This window comes from Acartia tonsa, chromosome 7, assembly GCF_053477335.1.
Source record: "Acartia tonsa isolate MP-2025a chromosome 7, ASM5347733v1, whole genome shotgun sequence".
NCBI classification, from domain to species: domain Eukaryota; kingdom Metazoa; phylum Arthropoda; class Copepoda; order Calanoida; family Acartiidae; genus Acartia; species Acartia tonsa.
Window position 1 is genome coordinate 23616090 of NC_137266.1, and position 21980 is coordinate 23638069.

Here is a 21980-nt window from a genome sequence, read left to right on the forward strand (position 1 = left end):
ACATGTAATAGTACAAATATAACAAGTAAATGTATGCAACCCCTGAACAACATGTAGTAGTACAAATATAACAAGTAAATGTTGTCAATCTTTGAACAACATGTAGTAGTACACACATAACAAGTAAATGTTGTCAATCTCTGAACAACATGTAATAATACAAATATAACAAATAAATGTTGTCAATCTCTGAACAACATGTAGTAGTACAAACATAACAAGCAAATGTTGTCAACCCCTGAACAACATGTAGTAGTAATAATAATTGTAAAAAGCTCTGAGCAATTTAAACTAATAACAATATTTCATAAACAAACATAGGTGTGGCATCACTTCTGCATATTCTCACAACCACAATTGTTTCATATTCGCAAGATAACAATTTTGATATAAAAGTAACATTATGTTTGTCTGTCTATCTGTATCCTAAGATCTCCTCAAGTGTAGGTCAGATAAGGTTCTCCTTTACAGTAAAGCTTATGATAGGTACAGGATGGTTTTGTAGGAGGGTATTTTTATCCTCCAAAGAGAAGTCGCCCTAAAAAAAATTGGCCCCATTCAAAATACAGCAAGAACAGTTTTTTTATAATAGTTATAATAGGTGGTTTATGTGTTTATAGATGAACGAAAGTGTATTCACAGCTTAGAAACATATGATTTACATACAGGCATTGTAGGGATAAAAGGAAAGGTATATACTATTTGTTTCCATATGTGATTTATCTTTGAAGGATACATATAACCCCCCCCCCCCACACTTTTCCGGGATATAAGAAGCTAAACTGTATAGGAGAACCATGATGGTTGAGCAGTTTGCGAGATCCTTCGCTACACATAAACAGACGAACATCCTGTTTCTATTATTTTTATGTTCTATGTCAGTAATTGTCCTAATTTTTCAAAGTATGTATTATTATTATTTGTATTATTTTTGCGCGATTTTGGAACAAGATTGGTTTTCTGATTTGTAATAATTTTCTTAGAAAAAATCATAATAAAACTTGAATTCCAGTTTGGCTTTCAAACCGATTAATATCCGCTGGGTAAGAACAGGATCTCAGCCATGCTGGAAAAGCATGTATAGTAATTTTCACAAATATTAAAAATAAAAATTATATAAATAGTGCCGGTTTGAAAGCCCGGTAAAACGGCCCCTCGGGGCTAACAAAACTGATTTAATCTTTTTAATTTTAAAATCTGCGGAAAGCTGTCTATAGATAACTACTCTAGCACTCTATAATAGATATCCTTTATTTATATTTAATTCAGTATAAGCTAAATATTTTAATCCTTTCTCTATGCATTTAACATATAATTTATAAACAGAGATATTATAATTTATTAAATGCTAAAAATAATAATTTAATGCCAATATATTTTAATAAAAATATTATTATTTGACAAATTAATTTGTTAACTGTTCTAAAGATTGAATAGTTTTGGTAGCGCAGTTACTCTATATACTTTATATATACTCGATAAATTAATATACTTACCCTACCATAATACACAAAATTACCCCGTCTGCATATGACAATTAGGGATTAAAACGACACTCAAATCAATATTCCAAAAAATTTCCAAAGTTATTAAGCCAATGAATAAGAACGTTATTTTAATACTTTGGGGACCAGTGTAATAAACAGCCCAATGTCCCTTCCCCCCCCCCCCCCCCCCTGGGAAATTATCCTACATATATACAGGGTGTTTTTTAAACAGAACAAAATTATTTTTTTTTATTTCACCCACATACCCTGCTCAGACATAAGTCATAAATATCTTATTTTCTTCATTGGCTTGCTTAGTTTTATATCAGAAAAAAATATTTTATTGTTTTCAACAAAGAATGACTTGCTTTTCCAAAGAAGATGGCTTTTGTTGATCTGAACATTTTTAATTTTAAAAAGACGTAAGTTTTTATAAAAATCAACTACTATATCTTTTTTAATGATTTTTTTTCATTTTTTAGGAGCATTCAAGATAACCCTTTTGTAAGAGCGAGGTAAATTTTAAATCTTTTTTTGCACAACTATTTTACTTATGGAGGGAGTGGACATTGGGCTATTCATTACTCTGGTTCACAAAGTCTTATAATATTATAACTGTTTTTATTAAATGGCTTAACAACCTTGGGAAAATTTATTGAATTTGGATTGGTTGGTTCATTTAGTTGAATGCACAAATGTTTCAACCACTAATTATAATCTACAGAAGGGTATTTTTGTGTTTCAACATTGGGTATGAACAAACATCAATTTAAATGTCATTGTTCTATTCTTTTTAAATCACTGATATACACTACATATTGATATTTTATTTTTGTTTGATGTATGTGTCTGTCTGTGTTCAAGTTTTGACATTGATTCAAGAAAGTTTTAAGGCTATTTGTTGGGAATGGGTTCACATTGAGAAAAGCACCTTTTACATTAAATTTGGACAAATCAATTTTGAGACAAATTACTGATTTTACAAAACTTATCCAATGTCCTTCAATTATTTCTTTATAAACACTCTTAATGGCTGGTCACATAATTTTCCTATGATATAAAACGACCTCACTTTAAACGGACAGACAGACAGACACACACATTGTTGTACTTTGTGATATACTAGCGGCTTCGCCCCTAGCATCTAGGGGCGTTGCCCCAAGAGGTTTGATCAAACCGATTTTTTGTATTTTAGAAAAAAAATAATGGGGGGGGGGGGGGGTTGGGGTGTTCCACCCCCCAAGAAAATAGTTATAAACCTTCCCGGGACCTATGAGAAACTACCCTGTAAAGGAGAACCCGATCGGTTCAGCGGTTAGCGAGATTCTTCGCTACAAACATACAGACAGACAAACAAACAGACAGACAGACAAACAAACTGACAGACATCGTTCTACTTTGTGATATATGTAAACAACAATTAATACACAAGTAATACATGAAGTACTTATAGAGAAGTTACGCACTAAAAAAGGATATTAATCCAAATTTTATATTTTGTTTTATTTTCTATATTTGTTCTTTGATTGTGGGAACGATTAATGACTTTTTTTCAAATGCAAAGCTTTTCCATATTTTACTTTGCAATTAAGTAAATTAATATTCACCGAATAAGAACCCGTTCACAGCCATACTAAAAATTCATGTAATGCATTGTATTATAAACTATTTCCACGAATATTAAAATAAAAATTTGAAGGGCAGAAAGCCCGGGCTAACAAAACTGGTTTTTATCTTTTTTTAATATCTGCGTAAAGCTGTCTATAATATGATAAATGTCTATTTAAATACGAAGTTCAAGTTAGATAAGAAAGAAGCTAAAGTCAAACGGTAGTACGGCTTTTTTGAGCTACGCTTTTTTTATTAATACCATTCTCGTTGTATCAAAATTCAAGGAAATTATAGAAATAATTTATCAGTAAAATAACAAATAAAAGTTTTATTTTTCATTTATAAATTATTTATGGCCTGGAGTTGGGTTTGCAATTTAGAATATATTAGTAATAATTAATGGTTTTTATTATTTGAATTTAAAATTGATAAAGTATATATTTAATATTAAACTTGTTTAGTTAGGTAAAATATCAAATCTATATGTAATATTTATGAAATAATATTTATCGCAGATAGTAATACTAATATTTAAAACTAAAGATTATTTCCAATTATGTTAACCTCGAGCGGCAGAAGGTCCAACCTAACAAAACTGGTATTATTTTTTATTACTTCTATATTAATATTTAATGATTTTTCAATATAGCCATACACCGGATCTAATCCAGAGGATGTAAATCGGTTTCTCTGCCATACTGGAAAACTATTTTCTACATTGAGGCCATGTTTCGTCTGTCCTTAAGGCTCAACTAATGATTCTAAATTAAAGCATGTTTTTTATGTCTTGCATTTGAATTTATTATAACTTAACTAGAAGCATAAAATATTAATTACAATTAAACTGTAACATAAATATACTGCTGATTGAATATAAAGCTTATGAGTAGTTATTTAGATAAATAGAATTATTTTTAGTTTTATAAAATTCTATGTCTTATGCCAAATTACATATTTACAAAACTTGCTCAAAATGATAATTTTCAATCTTTATAAAAGTAACAGGGTGTCTATCCCTAACTTAAGATCTCGTCAACTGCTAGACCGACATGGTTATTCTCTTTTTGGTCCATCGAAGGTTTAAAGCTATTTTTTGGGAGAATCCATCCATCCAAGACAAATCACCCCGAAAAAAAGATATCCCCCCCTCAAAAAAAAAACCTTTTACTTTTTCTTTTAGAAACGAATAAGGAAAGCTAATGGGTAACTTACACCCCACCCCCTTCCTTAAAGTGCCTCTAGAGGCCTCTTGGATCGTACCCGCTAGTAAATTTAAAATATTAGGATAAAAATAAGTAAGAGAATATCTGAAAAAATAGTCTAAAACTATACTAGTTGAAATGTGAAGCTCCCGTAAAATAAACATTTCAATGGGTAAATACATATTACCGGTCAGACTAAAAACCTTACTACTTTGTATATAACTAGCGGCTTCGCCCCTAGCCTCTAGGGGCTTTGGCCCAAGAGGTTTGATCAAACCAATTTTTCGTATTTTAGATTTAAAATAAAAAAGAAAAAAAAAAAAAATTTTGGGGGGGGGGATTTTTTTTTTTGGGGGGGGGGGGGGGTAGTCGACCCCACTATTTTAATTTTAGTGTTAAAAATTTTTTTATTTTTTTTTTTGGGGGGGGGGTATTTTCCATTTTTGGGGGGTTAGAGGTGTCCCACCCCCCAAGAAAATATTTAAAAACCTTCCCGGGAACTATGAGAAGCTACCCTGTAAAGGAGAACCCGATCAGTTCAGCGGTTAGCGAGATCCTTCGCTACAAACAAACAGACAAACACACAAATACACAAACACACAAACAGACAGACAGACATCGTTCTACTTTGTATTATAGATAGGATATGATTTTATATAAACATTTTATTTTCAGAACCTCTGGAAGCAGTACAGATAGATCCTCCCGCCCTGGGTCAGCTATGCAGTCCACCAGCAGTTCATCTGACCGGCCAAGGCAGCGGGCTCCTTCAGTTGACACTAAATATAAGGTAAGTAAAAAGAATGTTGTCATCGTGTAGTTTTATAATCTTTATAATATAAAGTACCAGGGTGTCTATCTCTCTAAGTGTCTTTTTACCTTCATATTTCGGTCACCCGATATGGTTCTCCTTTACAATCAAGCTTCTTGCGGGTTCAAGGAAGATTTTTTTTTGAAAAAATAATACCACTCCCACTTATTTACATATATTTCTTAAAACTAATATGGAAAGGGGATGGTCGACTTACCCCCTTAACTTCAAGTGCTCCTAGAGTGCCCCAAAAAGTTTCAGACGGACATTTCAAGTTATAGAGTAGCTTCACTACTAAAAGACCTCCTATATGGTAAATATTAATGATGACAAGTATTTTAATAAGAAAAATTAACTAACGATGACATAAATGTTTTGTTGTTCAGAGCAATAAGCAGGGCTCGACAGTAGAATATACTTTAAGCACGCGCGTCAAAGAAAATATAAGAAATATTGATACAAAAGTTTGGCGGATTTTTAAAAATCTGTTGTCAGACGGCAGAGGTTGAATTTTGACTGCAGGATATTAAAATATATAGACAGGTTTCCGCTGATATTAAAATGAAAAATTGTCTGTAATAAAGGCTATACATAATAGTTCAGTAAGACTAAGAACCGGTTCTAATCATGCGGATATTAATCGGTTTCGAAGCCTTACTGGAAAAAAAAAATTTATACAGGCAGATACTGCTTAAATTTCAATAATTTGTTTGTTAACAAATAAATCACTGCGGATGCCTTTCCCTACCTGGTTTAAAATAATATTAATAATATAATTATCCTCCCATCAAAATCACTTTTTTTACAATTAAAATGTGCAAAATCATTAATACACAAAACAGTGGCTACATATAAATCAACAGCTCGCTTTTTTTGCGAATATTTTTAAAATTAGGTTCTTTATGTCCGTAAATTTTAGCTCTTATTGTTTTTATAGTCACTTTAGAATGGTTGTTCGAAACCCATCTCGCACCCTATAGGATTGCATTTTTTGTTTGTTTTATTTTTCCCTTCATCAATTTTTGTTAGGCTTGTGCTTTATTTTAATCTTTAAAAGTTGAAGATGGTGGAGGGTAATATTTATGGATATAAAGGGATAAGATGATGAACTCATGTACATCCCCCTAGTATGAAAGTTTAGAAACTAGTTTTTGACCTACGAGTAAGAAAACGTTGTTATAAAACTTTAAGTACCAATTTAATTTAAATTCCGATGCCTTCTCCCTCCCGTAAATCTGGCATTTGGCCTAAATAAAAATGATAATTCTAATTTAGCCTCGTGAGAATTTTATTTCTTGTTAAAGCAACCTTTTTATTTAGAATCTTATTTTCATTAATCATGTATTGTTAAAATAAAATATTATTTATAACAAGGATAACAACATCTATAAGCAACGAAGCACATTAAAATATGCATAAGAATTTAAAGATAAATGGTCAAAAACAAGAACATTAGAGAAAACAATCACGAAACCTTTACATCATTTATTTTTAAATTTTTACTATTTATATTTCAGTACGATGACTGACAGACTGACAGTCAAAGTAAATTACATACTGGATGCTCAAAACAACGGGAAATTTAATTTTGATATTATTATCCACAAAAACTTTGCAAATCAGACCAAAAACACTAAAGGTATTGGGAAATATATTAAAAATAGCAAAATACCTGCCTAAAAGCAGTCCGATCGCCATAGATGTTTTATTCTTAATTATGCTTCGTATTGATGGGAATGTCGACAAGAAGTTTCAGCCGTCTATCTTTTCTAGGAGCTGAGAGAATAAAGATAGGAGAAAATATATGAAAAAAATATATATAAATAGCTTGAAACCTGCTTAAAAGCAGTCCGACCGCCTTGGATGTTTTATGCTTAATTATGCTCCATATTGGCAGGAATGTTAACAAGAAGTTTCAGCAGTCCATCTGTTAAAAGAGCTGCGAAAATCACGTTTCCACCATAACGTTTCTTACGGACAGACGGACATTTCAAATTATAGAGTAGCTTTGTTACTAATAAATAGATTAATGAATATAAAGGAATTATATTTATAAAGGAATAATTTGGATTTCAAGGCTAGGATTCAATGTAAGAAGATTGGGATCGAGTAAAAAATACTACGAAATCCTTCAAATAGAAATGGATATTTGGGACAGATGTTTAGATAGCTAATATAGTCTTCAGGTATTGGTCAATACGTTCCTCCATGGTTTGGGAAGGTGTTGGGATGGAGGAGTTATTGGGGGTATCGTATTATTCGCAAGCTAAAAGAAACATTTTATCAGGGTATTAAAGAATCTCTTGCAATATTCACTTATTCTATATCATTATAATATTTTGGATCATGGAAAGAAAACAAAGTCATTCCTAATTAGGACAGAAGTCACTGGAAATTGATCTAAGGAAGGCTACTTATGTCCTTTATCTAACAAATTCTAACTTAAGGGAGGTGACTTATGTCCTTTGTCTGACAAATTCTTACATTAGGAAGGCTGCTTATGTCCTTCATCTTGCAAAACATAGCAAATTCTTGGAAAACTTAGCTTTTCTGTCCTTCACATAGCTAATTCTTGCAAAACATAGCAAATTCTTGCAAAACATAGCAAATTCTTGCAAAACATAGCAAATTCTTACAAAACATAGCAAATTCTTGCAAAACATAGCAAATTCTTGCAAAACATAGCAAATTCTTGGAAAACTTAGCTTTTCTGTCCTTCATATAGCTAATTCTTGCAAAACATAGCAAATTCTTGCAAAACATAGCAAATTCTTGCAAAACATAGCAAATTCTTACAAAACATAGCAAATTCTTAGAAAACTTAGCTTTACTGTCCTTCACATAGCAAATTCTTGCAAAACATAGCAAATTTTTGCAAAACATAGCAAATACTTGGAAAAATTAGCTTTTTTGTCCTTCACATAGCTAATTCTTGCAAAACATAGCAAATTCTTACAAAACATAGCAAATTCTTGCAAAACATTGCAAATTCTTACAAAACATAGCAAATTCTTGCAAAACATAGCAAATTCTTACAAAACATAGTAAATTCTTACAAAACATAGCAAATTCTTGCAAAACATAACAAATTCTTACAAAACATAGCAAACTCTTACAAAACATAGCAAATTCTTGCAAAACATTGCAAATTCTTACAAAACATAGCAAATTCTTGCACAACATAGCAAATTCTTACAAAATATAGCAAATTCTTGCAAAACATAGCAAATTCTTGCAAAACATAGCAAATTCTTGGAAAACTTAGCTTTTCTGTCCTTCACATAGCTAATTCTTGCAAAACATTGCAAATTCTTACAAAACATAGCAAATTCTTGCAAAACATTGCAAATTCTTACAAAACATAGCAAATTCTTGCAAAACATAGCAAATTCTTACAAAACATAGCAAATTCTTGCAAAACATAGCAAATTCTTACAAAACATAGCAAATTCTTGCAAAACATAGCAAATTCTTGCAAAACATAGCAAATTCTTGGAAAACTTAGCTTTTCTGTCCTTCACATAGCTAATTCTTGCAAAAAATAGCAAATTCTTACAAAACATAGCAAATTCTTGCAAAACATTGCAAATTCTTACAAAACATAGCAAATTCTTGCAAAACATAGCAAATTCTTACAAAACATAGCAAATTCTTGCAAAACATAGCAAATTCTTACAAAACATAGCAAATTCTTGCAAAACATAGCAAATTCTTACAAAACATAGCAAATTCTTGAAAAACATAGCAAATTCTTACAAAACATAGCAAATTCTTGCAAAACATAGCAAATTCTTACAAAACATAGCAAATTCTTGCAAAACATAGCAATTTCTTGCAATAGGGGTCCCAAACTCAAAAACGAATTTTCAGCGCGATCCGACAACCGGTTCTTGAGATACGGTGACCTGGTGTCCTTGGTACCGACTGTAAGATTTGGGAAATGGTTCGAATCCTTAGTAAATTTGGCCAAAAATATTTTGACACTTAGTCAAATTTTTGAAGAAAAAATACCCTGAGACACCAAGCGTACCTACTGAGAGGACACCAGGTCGAAAATATTCTAAGTGTAAAAATATTTTTTGACTTAGCCAAATTTACTAAGGATTCGAACCATTTCCCAAATCTTACAGTTGGTACCAAGGACACCAGGTCACCATATCTCAAGAACCTGTGGTCGGATCGCGCTGAAAATTTGTTTTTGAGTTTGGGACCCCTATTGCAAGAAATTGCTATGTTTTGCAAGAATTTGCTATGTTTTGTAAGAATTTGCTATGTTTTGTAAGAATTTGCTATGTTTTGTAAAATTGGTTTTTGGTCCATCACATAGCAAAATATTGGAAAACTTAGCTTTTCTGTCCTTCACATAGCTAATTCTTGCAAAACATAGCAAATTAATGCAAAACATAGCAAATTCTTACAAAACATAGCAAATTCTTGCAAAACATAGCAAATTATTACAAAACATAGCAAATTCTTGCAAAACATAGCAAATTCTTGCAAAACATAGCAAATTCTTGGAAAACTTAGCTTTTCTGTCCTTCACATAGCAAATTCTTGCAAAACATAGCAAATTCTTGCAAAACATAGCAAATTCTTGCAAAACATAGCAAATTCTTGCAAAACATAGCAAATTCTTGGAAAACTTAGCTTTTCTGTGCTTCACATAGCTAATTCTTGCAAAACATAGCAAATTCTTACAAAACATAGCAAATTCTTGCAAATTCTTACAAAACATAGCAAATTCTTACAAAACATAGCAAATTCTTGCAAAACATAGCAAATTCTTGCAAAACATAGCAAATTCTTGCAAAACATAGCAAATTCTTGCAAAACATAGCAAATTCTTACAAAACATAGCAAATTCTTGGAAAACTTAGCTTTTCTGTCCTTCACATAGCTAATTCTTGCAAAACATAGCAAATTCTTACAAAACATAGCAAATTCTTACAAAACATAGCAAATTCTTACAAAACATAGCAAATTCTTGCAAAACATAGCAATTTCTTGCAATAGGGGTCCCAAACTCAAAAACAAATTTTCAGCGCGATCCGACCACAGGTTCTTGAGATATGGTGACCTGGTGTCCTTGGTACCAACTGTAAGATTTGGGAAATGGTTCAAATCCTTAGTAAATTTGGCTAAGTCAAAAAATATTTTTACACTTAGAATATTTTCGACCTGGTGTCCTCTCAGTAGGTACGCTTGGTGTCTCAGGGTATTTTTTCTTCAAAAATTTGACTAAGTGTCAAAATATTTTTGGCCAAATTTACTAAGGATTCGAACCATTTCCCAAATCTTACAGTCGGTACCAAGGACACCAGGTCACCGTATCTCAAGAACCGGTTGTCGGATCGCGCTGAAAATTCGTTTTTGAGTTTGGGACCCCTATTGCAAGAAATTGCTATGTTTTGCAAGAATTTGCTATGTTTTGTAAGAATTTGCTATGTTTTGCAAGAATTTGCTATGTTTTGTAAGAATTTGCTATGTTTTTCAAGAATTTGCTATGTTTTGTAAGAATTTGCTATGTTTTGCAAGAATTTGCTATGTTTTGTAAGAATTTGCTATGTTTTGCAAGAATTTGCTATGTTTTGTAAGAATTTGCTATGTTTTGCAAGAATTTGCTATGTTTTGCAAGATTTTGCTATGTTTTGTAAGAATTTGCAATGTTTTGCAAGAATTTGCTATGTTTTGTAAGAATTTGCTATGTTTTGCAAGAATTAGCTATGTGAAGGACAGAAAAGCTAAGTTTTCCAAGAATTTGCTATGTTTTGCAAGAATTTGCTATGTTTTGCAAGAATTTGCTATGTTTTGTAAGAATTTGCTATGTTTTGTAAGAATTTGCTATGTTTTGCAAGAATTTGCTATGTTTTGTAAGAATTTGCAATGTTTTGCAAGAATTTGCTATGTTTTGTAAGAATTTGCTATGTTTTGTAAGAATTTGCAAGAATTTGCTATGTTTTGTAAGAATTTGCTATGTTTTGCAAGAATTAGCTATGTGAAGGACAGAAAAGCTAAGTTTTCCAAGAATTTGCTATGTTTTGCAAGAATTTGCTATGTTTTGCAAGAATTTACTATGTTTTGCAAGAATTTGCTATGTTTTGCAAGAATTTGCTATGTTTTGCAAGAATTTGCTATGTTTTGCAAGAATTTGCTATGTTTTGCAAGAATTTGCTATGTTTTGCAAGAATTTGCTATGTTTTGTAAGAATTTGCTATGTTTTGTATGAATTTGCTATGTTTTTTAAGAATTTGCTATGTTTTGTAAGAATTTGCAAGAATTTGCTATGTTTTGTAAGAATTTGCTATGTTTTGCAAGAATTAGCTATGTGAAGCACAGAAAAGCTAAGTTTTCCAAGAATTTGCTATGTTTTGCAAGAATTTGCTATGTTTTGCAAGAATTTGCTATGTTTTGCAAGAATTTGCTATGTTTTGCAAGAATTTGCTATGTGAAGGACAGAAAAGCTAAGTTTTCCAAGAATTTGCTATGTTTTGCAAGAATTTGCTATGTTTTGCAAGAATTTGCTATGTTTTGTAATAATTTGCTATGTTTTGCAAGAATTTGCTATGTTTTGTAAGAATTTGCTATGTTTTGCATTAATTTGCTATGTTTTGCAAGAATTAGCTATGTGAAGGACAGAAAAGCTAAGTTTTCCAATATTTTGCTATGTGATGGACCAAAAACCAATTTTATGCAAGATTTTGCTATGTGAAGGATCAAAAAGCTAGGTTTTGTGAGGTGAAGGGAGGCTACTTATGTCCTCAATCTTGCAAAATCTTTGTTAAGGGATGCATGTTATGCCCTTCATCTAACAAATTCTCACCTAAGGAAGGCTACTTATGTCCTTCCAAGGAAGGTGACTTCTGTCCTAATTTAGGAATGACTTTGTTTTCTTTCCATGATCCAATATTTTTCCTGCTGATAGTATCTTATTAGAATATGGTTATTATGCTTTTTTTATTTTTATTTTTTGCGCCTTTATGTATTTTCCTGACCTTGTTGATTCGATGAATTGGTATTACAGCCATTTTCTATCTATTTAGAGTTAAATTCCTATGTAATTACTATTAATTGATTACTTTATTGATATTTTGCAAATGACTTATTAACTTCAAAGAATATAAATTAAGGAAAACAATTTACATTTTATAGATGATTAATATGTATAAACCTTCGACTACACACCCTGTGAGCCTCTAGGGGCACTTAAGGGAAGAGGTGGGAGGAGCATTTTTTAGGGGCGATTTCTCTTGTGAGGATGTAATAACCATCCCTCCAATTAGGCAAATCTGCCTTCCCTGGTCATATAAGAAGCTTCTTTGAAAATAAAAACGGTAGGTGAAGTTCTTTGCTACAGACAGAAAGACACTCATACACATAGATATCCTGTTACTTTTTTTTATAATGAAAATATGATGTGCACTAATGTTATTTCAGCAAAGAAGTATTGGCGGACCAAGTATACAGTCAAGCAGATCTACAACTAGCCTTTATCAAAACCAGGTAACGTTTTAAACAGGGAAATTGAGGGATAAGACAATGGCCGATAAATTAACGTACATCCCCAACGATGAAACACAAACTTACCTCTTCAATTAGTGGTTGAAAAGTTTGGACACCCAACTTAATGTACCAACTAATCAAATTTGAATGAGAGTCTCAATAATTGTTTAGCCAACGAATAGAAAACGTTATTATAAAACTTTGGGTATTTGTTTACTAAACCTGTTTTTTTAAAGGAGCTTTTCTATAATGGCATATTCGTCCGTACGTCTGCAACGAATATTTCTGTTTAATTTACATTTCAAAAACAGTACTCGATAAGATATAGGAATTCTTAAGTCATTTTTTGCGATTACAATTCTATCCCAAATTACACAGAAAATAGCCTAAAACCTAACAACTCGAAAAATAAGATAGCATTTACTTTCTAATGTGTATATGTTTAGGTTGGCATTAGCAATCAGCCAATGAGTACAAACAGTATGCCAAAAACAAGGTAAAAACTACAGGAGGTTTTTTTAAGTAATACAAAAGTATTGCTTTTGATGAGTGGGTTAAATTAGGCAATACTTTTGTCAAAAAAAACGCAATCCATACTTTAGTTGTTATAATGAGTTAACAATTGGTACCTTTTAAAATCATTTGCATGCATTTAGTTAGGCTAAGTTACGTTAAGTAAAGAATGAACGAGCCCTGCATGGACATAGTATATCATAGGTTTAGAAACCTACAGGGTGAGGCCCTCCGCAATTTTTTTTCGGATTTTAAAAATAGGAGGGTTTTGTTTTTCAATCAATATTTCTTTTAGAAAAAAGCACCAATAAATCAGTATTTTAGTTTTCTAAAAAATCATTTAAGTTTTAAATATAGAAAAGAAGAAAGACAGTCCAAAACAGGATTTGGCTCCACCCTTGCCACGTCATCGAATGGGGGAGGGGGCGGGGCGAGCAAAGTGAAGGCCAAGCTTGAGTTATACTCTAAATACTCTAATGATGAAACGAGGTAGGAATAAGTTATTTTTAGCAGTACAGCTAATCTGTAACTAGGGCCTTACTGTCAGTTTGTATGTAAGTACAATTAACACTAAGAGCTCTTTATTCTTTGAGATCTCTAATTGTAAGTAAGTGACGTTTGATCAAAAGCAAGGGTGAAACATCTATAAGTAGCGAAGCACAAAAATCATAGATAGAAGACAAACGGAAATAGTAATTAAAAGAGCTGTTGTTCAGTGGCCATATAAAGAGAGGATGATTTATTTTTTTTTAAATCTCAAAACTCTTCTTTACTCAAAATTTGTAGCATGATTGACAGGCAGATTATTTTAAACAGACATTCATAAAGACAGACGGACAGATAAAGTGATTATAGTGTAGCAATTTTGCTAAAAAGTGAATTTATAATCTTTTCAAATACTTGAGAAAGGCGTTTTCTTTATTTATTTAAAACCATTGCATATTATTCTAAATAAACTCTATTGGTCCAATATGTATGAATAAAATATGTCTTCTAGTCGAGACATAAGAGACATATAGGGGTAAGAAAAGATAAATGTCCTGTCAAAAATTATTTCTATTCTATACTTCACATCTCTTTTACATATGTATCTATCATTTGCAATCATTATATAAAGTAGTAAGCGTTTTTTGTCTGTCCCGAAGGATCTCGCTAACTGCTGAACTGTTCGAGTTCTCCTTTACAGGGTAGCTTCTCATAGGTCCTGGTAAGGTTTATAACTATTTTATTGGGGGGTGGGCCACCCCCTCTCAAAAAAATGAAAAATACCCCCCTCAAATAATTAAAAAAAAAGTTCTTTTATATCTAAAATACGAAAAATTAGGTTGATCAATCCTCCTGGGGCAAAGCCCCTAGAGGCTAGGGGTGACGCCGCTAGTTAGTATAATAAAGTAAAAGGGTCTCTGTCTGTGTGTGTGTGTGTGCCGAAAGATCTTGCTTACCGCTGAACCAATGTGGTCCTTCTTTACAGGGTAGGTTGTCTTAGGTCCTGGGAAGGTTTATAACTATTTTTGGGAGGGTACCACCAATCTCCCAAGAGAAATCGTCCCTAGAAAAAAGAGTATTAGCTGCTAGTAATTAGTGTAGAGATTACATGAGGATATCAAGTTATACCGATCTTAAAATAAGTTATATAATAGTTCAATTTATCTATTAAAAAGGATGATGCCTGTGTGTTAACGAAGAATTTTTCATCGACGTTTTATACCTTTTCGATCGAGAGGCTGCAACCTGTAAAAAATATATAATTTTAATGCAAGACTTACGTATGGACATACCATGGTTGTAAAATAGTTACGTAAATCATATTGTTCATATTAGAATTGAAGAATTATTAAAATAATTTTAGCAGCACCCTGAAAAGTAAAACCCTTGATCAACGAAGACCCTCTACAACAGTCATTCAAATTGATGCTAAAGGTAAATTAAACGCTAGAGAGAGAAAAAAATATTTTTCAGTATGGCATTAACCAATTAATATCCACTGGATTAGAACCGGTTCTCATCCATAATGAAAATTCATGTATAGCATCACATTACAGACATTTTCCATTAATATCAAAATAAAAATCATTAAAATTAATTTGAGTTTTGTTAGCTCGGACCTTCGACCCCTCAGAACTCACAAAACTGGTTTTAATCTTTTTTCATTTTAATATCTGTGTAAAGCTGTATATAATACGATGCGAAAAATTACCATTATTAAACTTTTGAGAAGAAAGTAAAAAAAATCTGTTTGTTAAAAATTTAAAATCTCAATAACGATTGGGTCATATGGTGCTTTTCCTCAGAGTACCTATCGAACTCTGAAATTTTGAAATGAATTGAAAATAAGTGAGGTGTTAGTTGCCTATGACTCCAATAACATAACCCTGAGGAGGCTAATATAACCAGATATAACCTAACCTAATCTGACCTTCGGCCCTAGTGGCTAAATAATGAAAATAATCTGTATAATAATATTTCTTTTTTTCTATCCCTGTACGATGCGATAAATAACTATTAATTATTTAGAAATTATTTGTAGATAGAACAGGACTAAGAAAGAATTCTCTAGCCAGCTCAAACAGTGACATCACTGTTAAACATGGTAAGTTCTTTTTTTTAAATGCTAAGCTTTTCTATAATTAGGGTCGGTCCGTCCGTACGTCCGTAACGGTTAGCTCTTTTCGTTAATTTAGGCACGTTAGAATTGTCCTATCGATTTCAAACTTTGCTTGGTGATGCCTGAAGTAATTCGTTTCTAGAATATCCGTACGTCCATTTTAAACATTTGATTTTTAACATTTCTTAACATCAATTTTTTTAATTATCCGATTGATATAATTTTTGGAATACTGATTCCTAGGACAACAATGTACAATGCTATAAGCGAATCATTTCTATAATCAAGTCCTAAATGTAAGTATGTTCTTAAAAATTATCCTGCACGTAAGCATTTTTTCAACAAATTTACTGATTATTAATCAGTTCTAACACTCTACAAATGTTAATGTTCGTTTTTCCAACCGTTTCAGAGCTAGCTTTGCTTTTATGGATGTTATCATCCTTGTTAAATTAAATTTTTAGTAATTCATCATAGTTAGTGATGTTTTATTTCTCATGAAATCAACTCCATTTTGTAATCTTAGAAAGATTTGGGCATTGCTTTGATATTTCTTTTAAATAGAAATCTACAAAAATAGAGATACTAAATATTTCAAAAAACAATGTCTGTCTGTGTGAAACATTTTGGGGTAACGCGATTTTCTCGGCTACTATTTAAGATTGACGATTGAATATTTTTCTAAGCATTCTTTTTTTAAAAACTACTATGAAGATTATGAAATTAAAGGGAAATTTGAAAATATTATCTTACCATGGGATTGTGGAGCGCAAGTCGTCACAAGGTCCACGCCCTCGGGGTGGGTACATACATTTAACCTATTCCCCCTCTAGTATTACCTATACTTTAATATTTAAGATATAAATCCTGAAGTTGGGTCAAGCACGGCACCCAGAGTGAGTGTAAGAAAAGAAACTCTGACCACATCAACCCAGCCATTCATGAGCCAGTATTCAAAGCAGGTTAGTATTTTCAGTGGCAAAGCTACTCCATAATTCCATTTGTCAGTCTGTACGTAAGCCTGTAACGGTTTGTAAAAAATGTAATTATTTCGGCCGCTGTTAGAGTTAGACGACTGAATTTATTTTGTTAAGATTGCCTAACCAAATAAAATCCAGTTTATGTCAAGTTATAAAATTATAAATATTGAAAAATATATAAAAATAAATGTAATAGATTTCGTGATTTTTATAGATTCTTGACCAATGATGAACATATACTCATTAAATCACCCTAGTTTTCCCTGCCGGATTTTTTGGTTCTGCACAGGATAACCTGTTTGCTTTCCTGTTTTATTACTAAGCATGTTATATTTATGTGTGTTAGATCTCATAAACATCTAAACCATTCGTTCTCCAATTCTCAAGGGAAGGTATTTTTGGTGCTGGATAGGGTTTAGGCCATTTTACGAAGGGTCTATCAACCTTACATCAAGGGAGTGTCAAAGTGGAGGAGTAAAGTATTGTTTACCCTCTTTCTACCAACAAATTTTGGGATGCAGTAACCCCCTTTAAAAAAAGCTTAGACGTTCAATTGCCTTTTTTACCATGACATTTTATTCAGAAAAATGTAACCCTTTACCAAAAAAGAATCCATATTTTTAAATTGGGAGAAAGGAAAATATTTGAATAAAGGGCTCTACTAAGTATAATGTTGTTTTGTATTGTTTCAAATATGACCACAAGGTAAACTAATTAAAATAGACCTACTAGAAAAAAAAGACAAAAATAGTGGGGCAAAATCTGTAAGATTTTCTTAGTTAGCATCGAAGCTTGGGTTTCTCAGGCTTACTGAGATATAAATGACTTAAATGCAACTGGTACCTAAAGTTTTATCAACACGTTCTCTTACTCGTTGGCTTAAAAACTTGAAACTTGATTTTTCAACTAAACTTAGCAATTGTGCAATTTTTTCAATCAAAATTAATCTAAACAGGATATTTCATTTTTAAATTGCTGATAAATTAATCGTCTAATGCCTTATTCTTAAAGATCACTGAATAATACTGTATTCTAAAGTTTACTAGAATTATCATAGAGCCTAAATTTGGTTAAGTATACTGGAATTTGCCCCTCTAATCTAAGTTATCTATTGAGAAAGGTTTATTCGCCACAAAAGCCAATGCCAGAGGAAATTTTGGTTTTGGCTAAAATATCTTTGGAAATATTTCAAAATCTGCAGGAATTTAGGAAAAGTTATGCTGTGAAAAAAAAGGATCATAAATTGAAGCAATAAACCACGGGAGTTTTCACCTTTTTTACCCTATTGAGCAATAATCCCCCCTCCCTCCTTCCTAGTTTTTGCTTTGTCTGTTTATTACTTCAGGCCAAGTTAGGTTGTCTTACATTAGGAACTAGGGAGCCCCGCAGGGACAAGGGAATGATATTCTGACAAAAAATTATAAAGGAAAATTTCCCCACAACCCCCCTTCCCCTTTTCCTCCCCTTCTTTCCCACCCCTCTTCGGTTACATGAAAAAACAAAATATACTTCCACATATTTTATAAGGTTTCATGATTTTTGTAGAATTGATTGTTAGACTAGCTACCCCTGGGCAGAGGTAGATAAAACTTTCCCTATTACTCTGTTTATTGAAATTACAATTTACGTGCTTGACATAGCAGTAGTTAATACTTTTTTAACGTCTCTAGATTGACTAAAACCATCGAATGCTGATGATTGACTTCATCCTTTTTCCTTTTAACATCATTAAAAAATTTAAACTATTTAGGATGGGAAAAGAAAAACTCGAATGCCTGCAAGGCTTAGGACAAATTAATTGTTTTTGACAATAATATTGACCGTTCTTTGTTTATTATTTTATCTTTATTAGATTAAACTAATAAATAATTGATTTTGTTGTTTGCCTCTGTATCTTAGAAAATTATCTTCTAAAATGACTCCGAGGTTTTTTCAAATTATTTGTTTTAAGACAATCATGTCCTAAATAAGTACGTATATTACAAGCTATTAACTATAACAAGATTGTCAATAAATCATAGGTTTAATTTTATTGGATGACCCGTACGTGCGATATATCAAAGTCTTGCATGTTTTGTAAATGGTATAAATGAATACAATAAGCCGTAATCTAGGGAACAAAGAAATAAATAGAAGGCAAATTAATGTCCACCCCTATCAATAATTAAACTTATAATTAACCCCACTCTGTTCATTGAGATTATTGGCAAAAAAGATTTTAATTTACACCAACTAATCAAGTTTTTTAGCCAATAATAAGAGGTTATGTTTTTAAATCTTTTAGTACTATTAAGATTCCAAAGTCCTTTCTCTAACTGACTAATCAATTAAAGTAAGATTTAAATATAATATAAATTTTTTTTTCAGTATGATTTGGAAGGAGAATATAGCGAAGAATCTGGTATAGATTTACAATATACCAAAATGCAAGGTAAACATTTTAATTTGAAAGAATTTTTGATTGAAAGGTTCCGTGATTTTTTAATTAAATTTTAAAGTCAAACTTTTTTGCAATTTAAAGATTACACTCTATTAATTTTTATTTTGGATTTGAATTTTGACAATGTGCACGATTACCTAACCAAAAGTAGAGTCTTTTGCACGACCATTATCTGGAAGTCCACGAATAATAAAACAGAAATCAGAAGGCTCGGACTAACAAAACTGTTTTATTCCTATAATTTTTCATTTGTCATTCATCTTTGTTAAAATTCTTGGATCTACTGCAGTTCACGGTAAAATATTGCTGGTAACGAATATTGCCAAAAATCTATGCATTTTAAAGGCTGCTAGCTGCTCAATGGTTGAACACTGTTTTAAGCGGCATAAGAAGGCCTACAAATAATCTGGAATAGCCATAAATCAATAATGCATGATTATCTCGCAGTGAAGAGAAATGCGCGAAAAAGGCCTATTTTACACGTTTTTTCTTCAGTAAAGCTTTCTTTAGCAGCTATCAGTCTTTAAAATTCATAGATTTTTGGCAATAATCATAACCAGCAATATTTTACAGTAGATCCAAATTCTTAGATGGATCTGACAGTTTTGCTATGGGAGAGGATGACTCGTTAACTACTGTTGGCTTTGGATTTCTTCCTAATCAGGTCAATATGGCAGGCATGGTAGAATCGCCCATATGATTTTAAACCCTAGAAAGAATGAGCAAAAAAATGCGCAGATTTTTAAAATTCGAATTGCGCGGCTTTTGTTAATGGTAGAAAAAACTAAGGTTACTCGCAAGTCAACTTTTAAGTCATTAAAAAAATTTTAACACGTAGCTCCTAAACTATGCGTAGCACAGAAATCGTTTTTATATTTCCATATGCATATGCATACCTTTTTCTACCATTAAAACAAGCCGCGCAATTTGAATTTTAAAAATCTACGCATTTTTTTGCTCAACCTTTACGTAACAAAAAGTAAATCTTTGGGAACATGTAGCATCTCTATACTTATTATCAGATAGTCGGTACGTCCGTTTTTTTATATATACCCTTTTTATTGGTATACCTACTATTAAATACATTTACTATGATATCGTGTGAATGAGCATTACAGAACAATTTATTTATGACACAATAACCTCGAAATTTTGTTCTGGATACTGAGAGTGAAATCATTCCTGATTTGCAAATGTTCGTTTGTCTATCTAGGGAAAAAAACAATACATAAAAGGACATAATGCAATGATGTGATATATTCATGTATATCAGAAAAATATTTTCTTGCTGTTTGATGGTTAAAAATGTGCATTTAAGCTTTTTTCTTTGTAAAAGTTATTCCAATACAAATTTGATCAATATCTATGCATGTTTAAACCAGGGCTTTAACTAAAAAGATAGAACAATAGCCGATAAATTGATGTACATTACATCCCCAATGATGATGCACAAAATTAGATTACAATTTGTGGTTGAGGGACACTCAACTGTTGTTGTAAAACTCTGGGGACTGGTGTAATAAACATCCAAATGCCCCCCTCTCCCAGTGTTTAAACTTTTCAAAGTATAAACAAGTTTATAATTCTTCAATTTTTCTCCATACCCAAGGAATGGGTTTGAACAGTATGGATATTCAATAAAAAACAGAGCCAAATTGGTTCAGTGGTTAGCAAGATATTTTATTTTCATACAGAAGGATGGTCAGACATCATGATTCTTTTTATTATAGATAAAAAAAAATCTTGGCATAATGTGTCAACCTTTACATTTTCCGATATACTTTAAAGATTTTTTTGTTAAGATATTCGCCCATTTGCGACACTTTATTTATTATTCCAATTTTTAAAAAAAATATTTCTAATGAAGATATAATTAATTTTAAAAATAAACTTATGTAACTTTTAATTTTATGTATAATTGCACTTGTTTCATAAGGCATTTATTATAACATTGTTTTTCTTTTCTAAATGTTTATTTTCATATTTGCAAAAAAAACAATGCAAAAAAATATCATTTCCATATGAAGAGTATGGACCCTGAAACTAATTTTAGTGCCTAAAACTATGTAAGAAAGAAAATTTATGATCATTCTATTCAGTTTAGCAGTTTATAATAACGTTTTCTTATTTGTTGGACTTTGGAGACTATTTATGAATAGTTGGTTCATTAAAATGAGTGTTCAAATATATGAACCATTATTTGTGATCTACAGAAAGGGTAGTTTGGTGTATTATCATTAAGTATGTTCATTAATTTATAGGCTATTGTTTTATCCTATTAGATCCCTATAGTTTGGGACTATGAATCTAGTAAACTTAGTTTTTAATACCCAATTCCCCTTTAATTTATCACAAAAACCAAGTTTACACTAAAATATAAAAAAAACTACAAAGAGGGAGGTCATTTTCTAGTAAATCCCGTAAAGGTGTGTGTTATAAGGCCTAAAAATAGTAGTAGAACGATAAGGTGCTCTATATATTTGTATTCCCTATTGAATAGAACAATAGGGAATTTTTTTTTTTTTTTTGATAACCGTACCTGGAATATCTTTAAGAAATAAGAAATTTCTATCAAACGCTTTGTTTGGCTCAAACTGACACAAATAAAAAAAATATAATTATAATAAATCAACCTGTAAAGAATGACTTCTTCCTTTGTTTAATGGTATAGATTGTTCTTAACCTTTACCTTGTACCTATAGAAAACATTATTATTATAATTATATTTTTTTTAATTTTTGTCAGTTTGAGCCAAACAAAGCGTTTGATAGAAATTTCGTATTTTTTAAAGATATTCCAGGTACGGTTATCAAAAAAAAAAAAAAAATTCC

General features: G+C 31.4%; 1 protein-coding gene across 3 annotated transcripts in view; it reads left to right on the plus strand.

Annotated features, from left to right (window-relative positions):
• LOC145324213 (uncharacterized) overlaps nt 1-21980 on the plus strand; it is a 73934-nt gene that overhangs the window by 34316 nt on the left and 17638 nt on the right. The window contains exons 3-12 of one of the 3 annotated variants that reach the window (XM_080166836.1): nt 1970-2002; nt 4976-5090; nt 12546-12611; nt 13058-13107; nt 13482-13613; nt 14974-15044; nt 15652-15714; nt 16588-16691; nt 19077-19140; nt 19740-19813. In XM_080166836.1, the coding sequence (XP_080022962.1) occupies nt 1970-2002; nt 4976-5090; nt 12546-12611; nt 13058-13107; nt 13482-13613; nt 14974-15044; nt 15652-15714; nt 16588-16691; nt 19077-19140; nt 19740-19813 (772 nt within the window). The remainder of the gene's footprint in view (nt 1-1969; nt 2003-4975; nt 5091-12545; nt 12612-13057; nt 13108-13481; nt 13614-14973; nt 15045-15651; nt 15715-16587; nt 16692-19076; nt 19141-19739; nt 19814-21980) is intronic. The other 2 variants (XM_080166837.1, XM_080166838.1) reach the window with 2 other exon arrangements.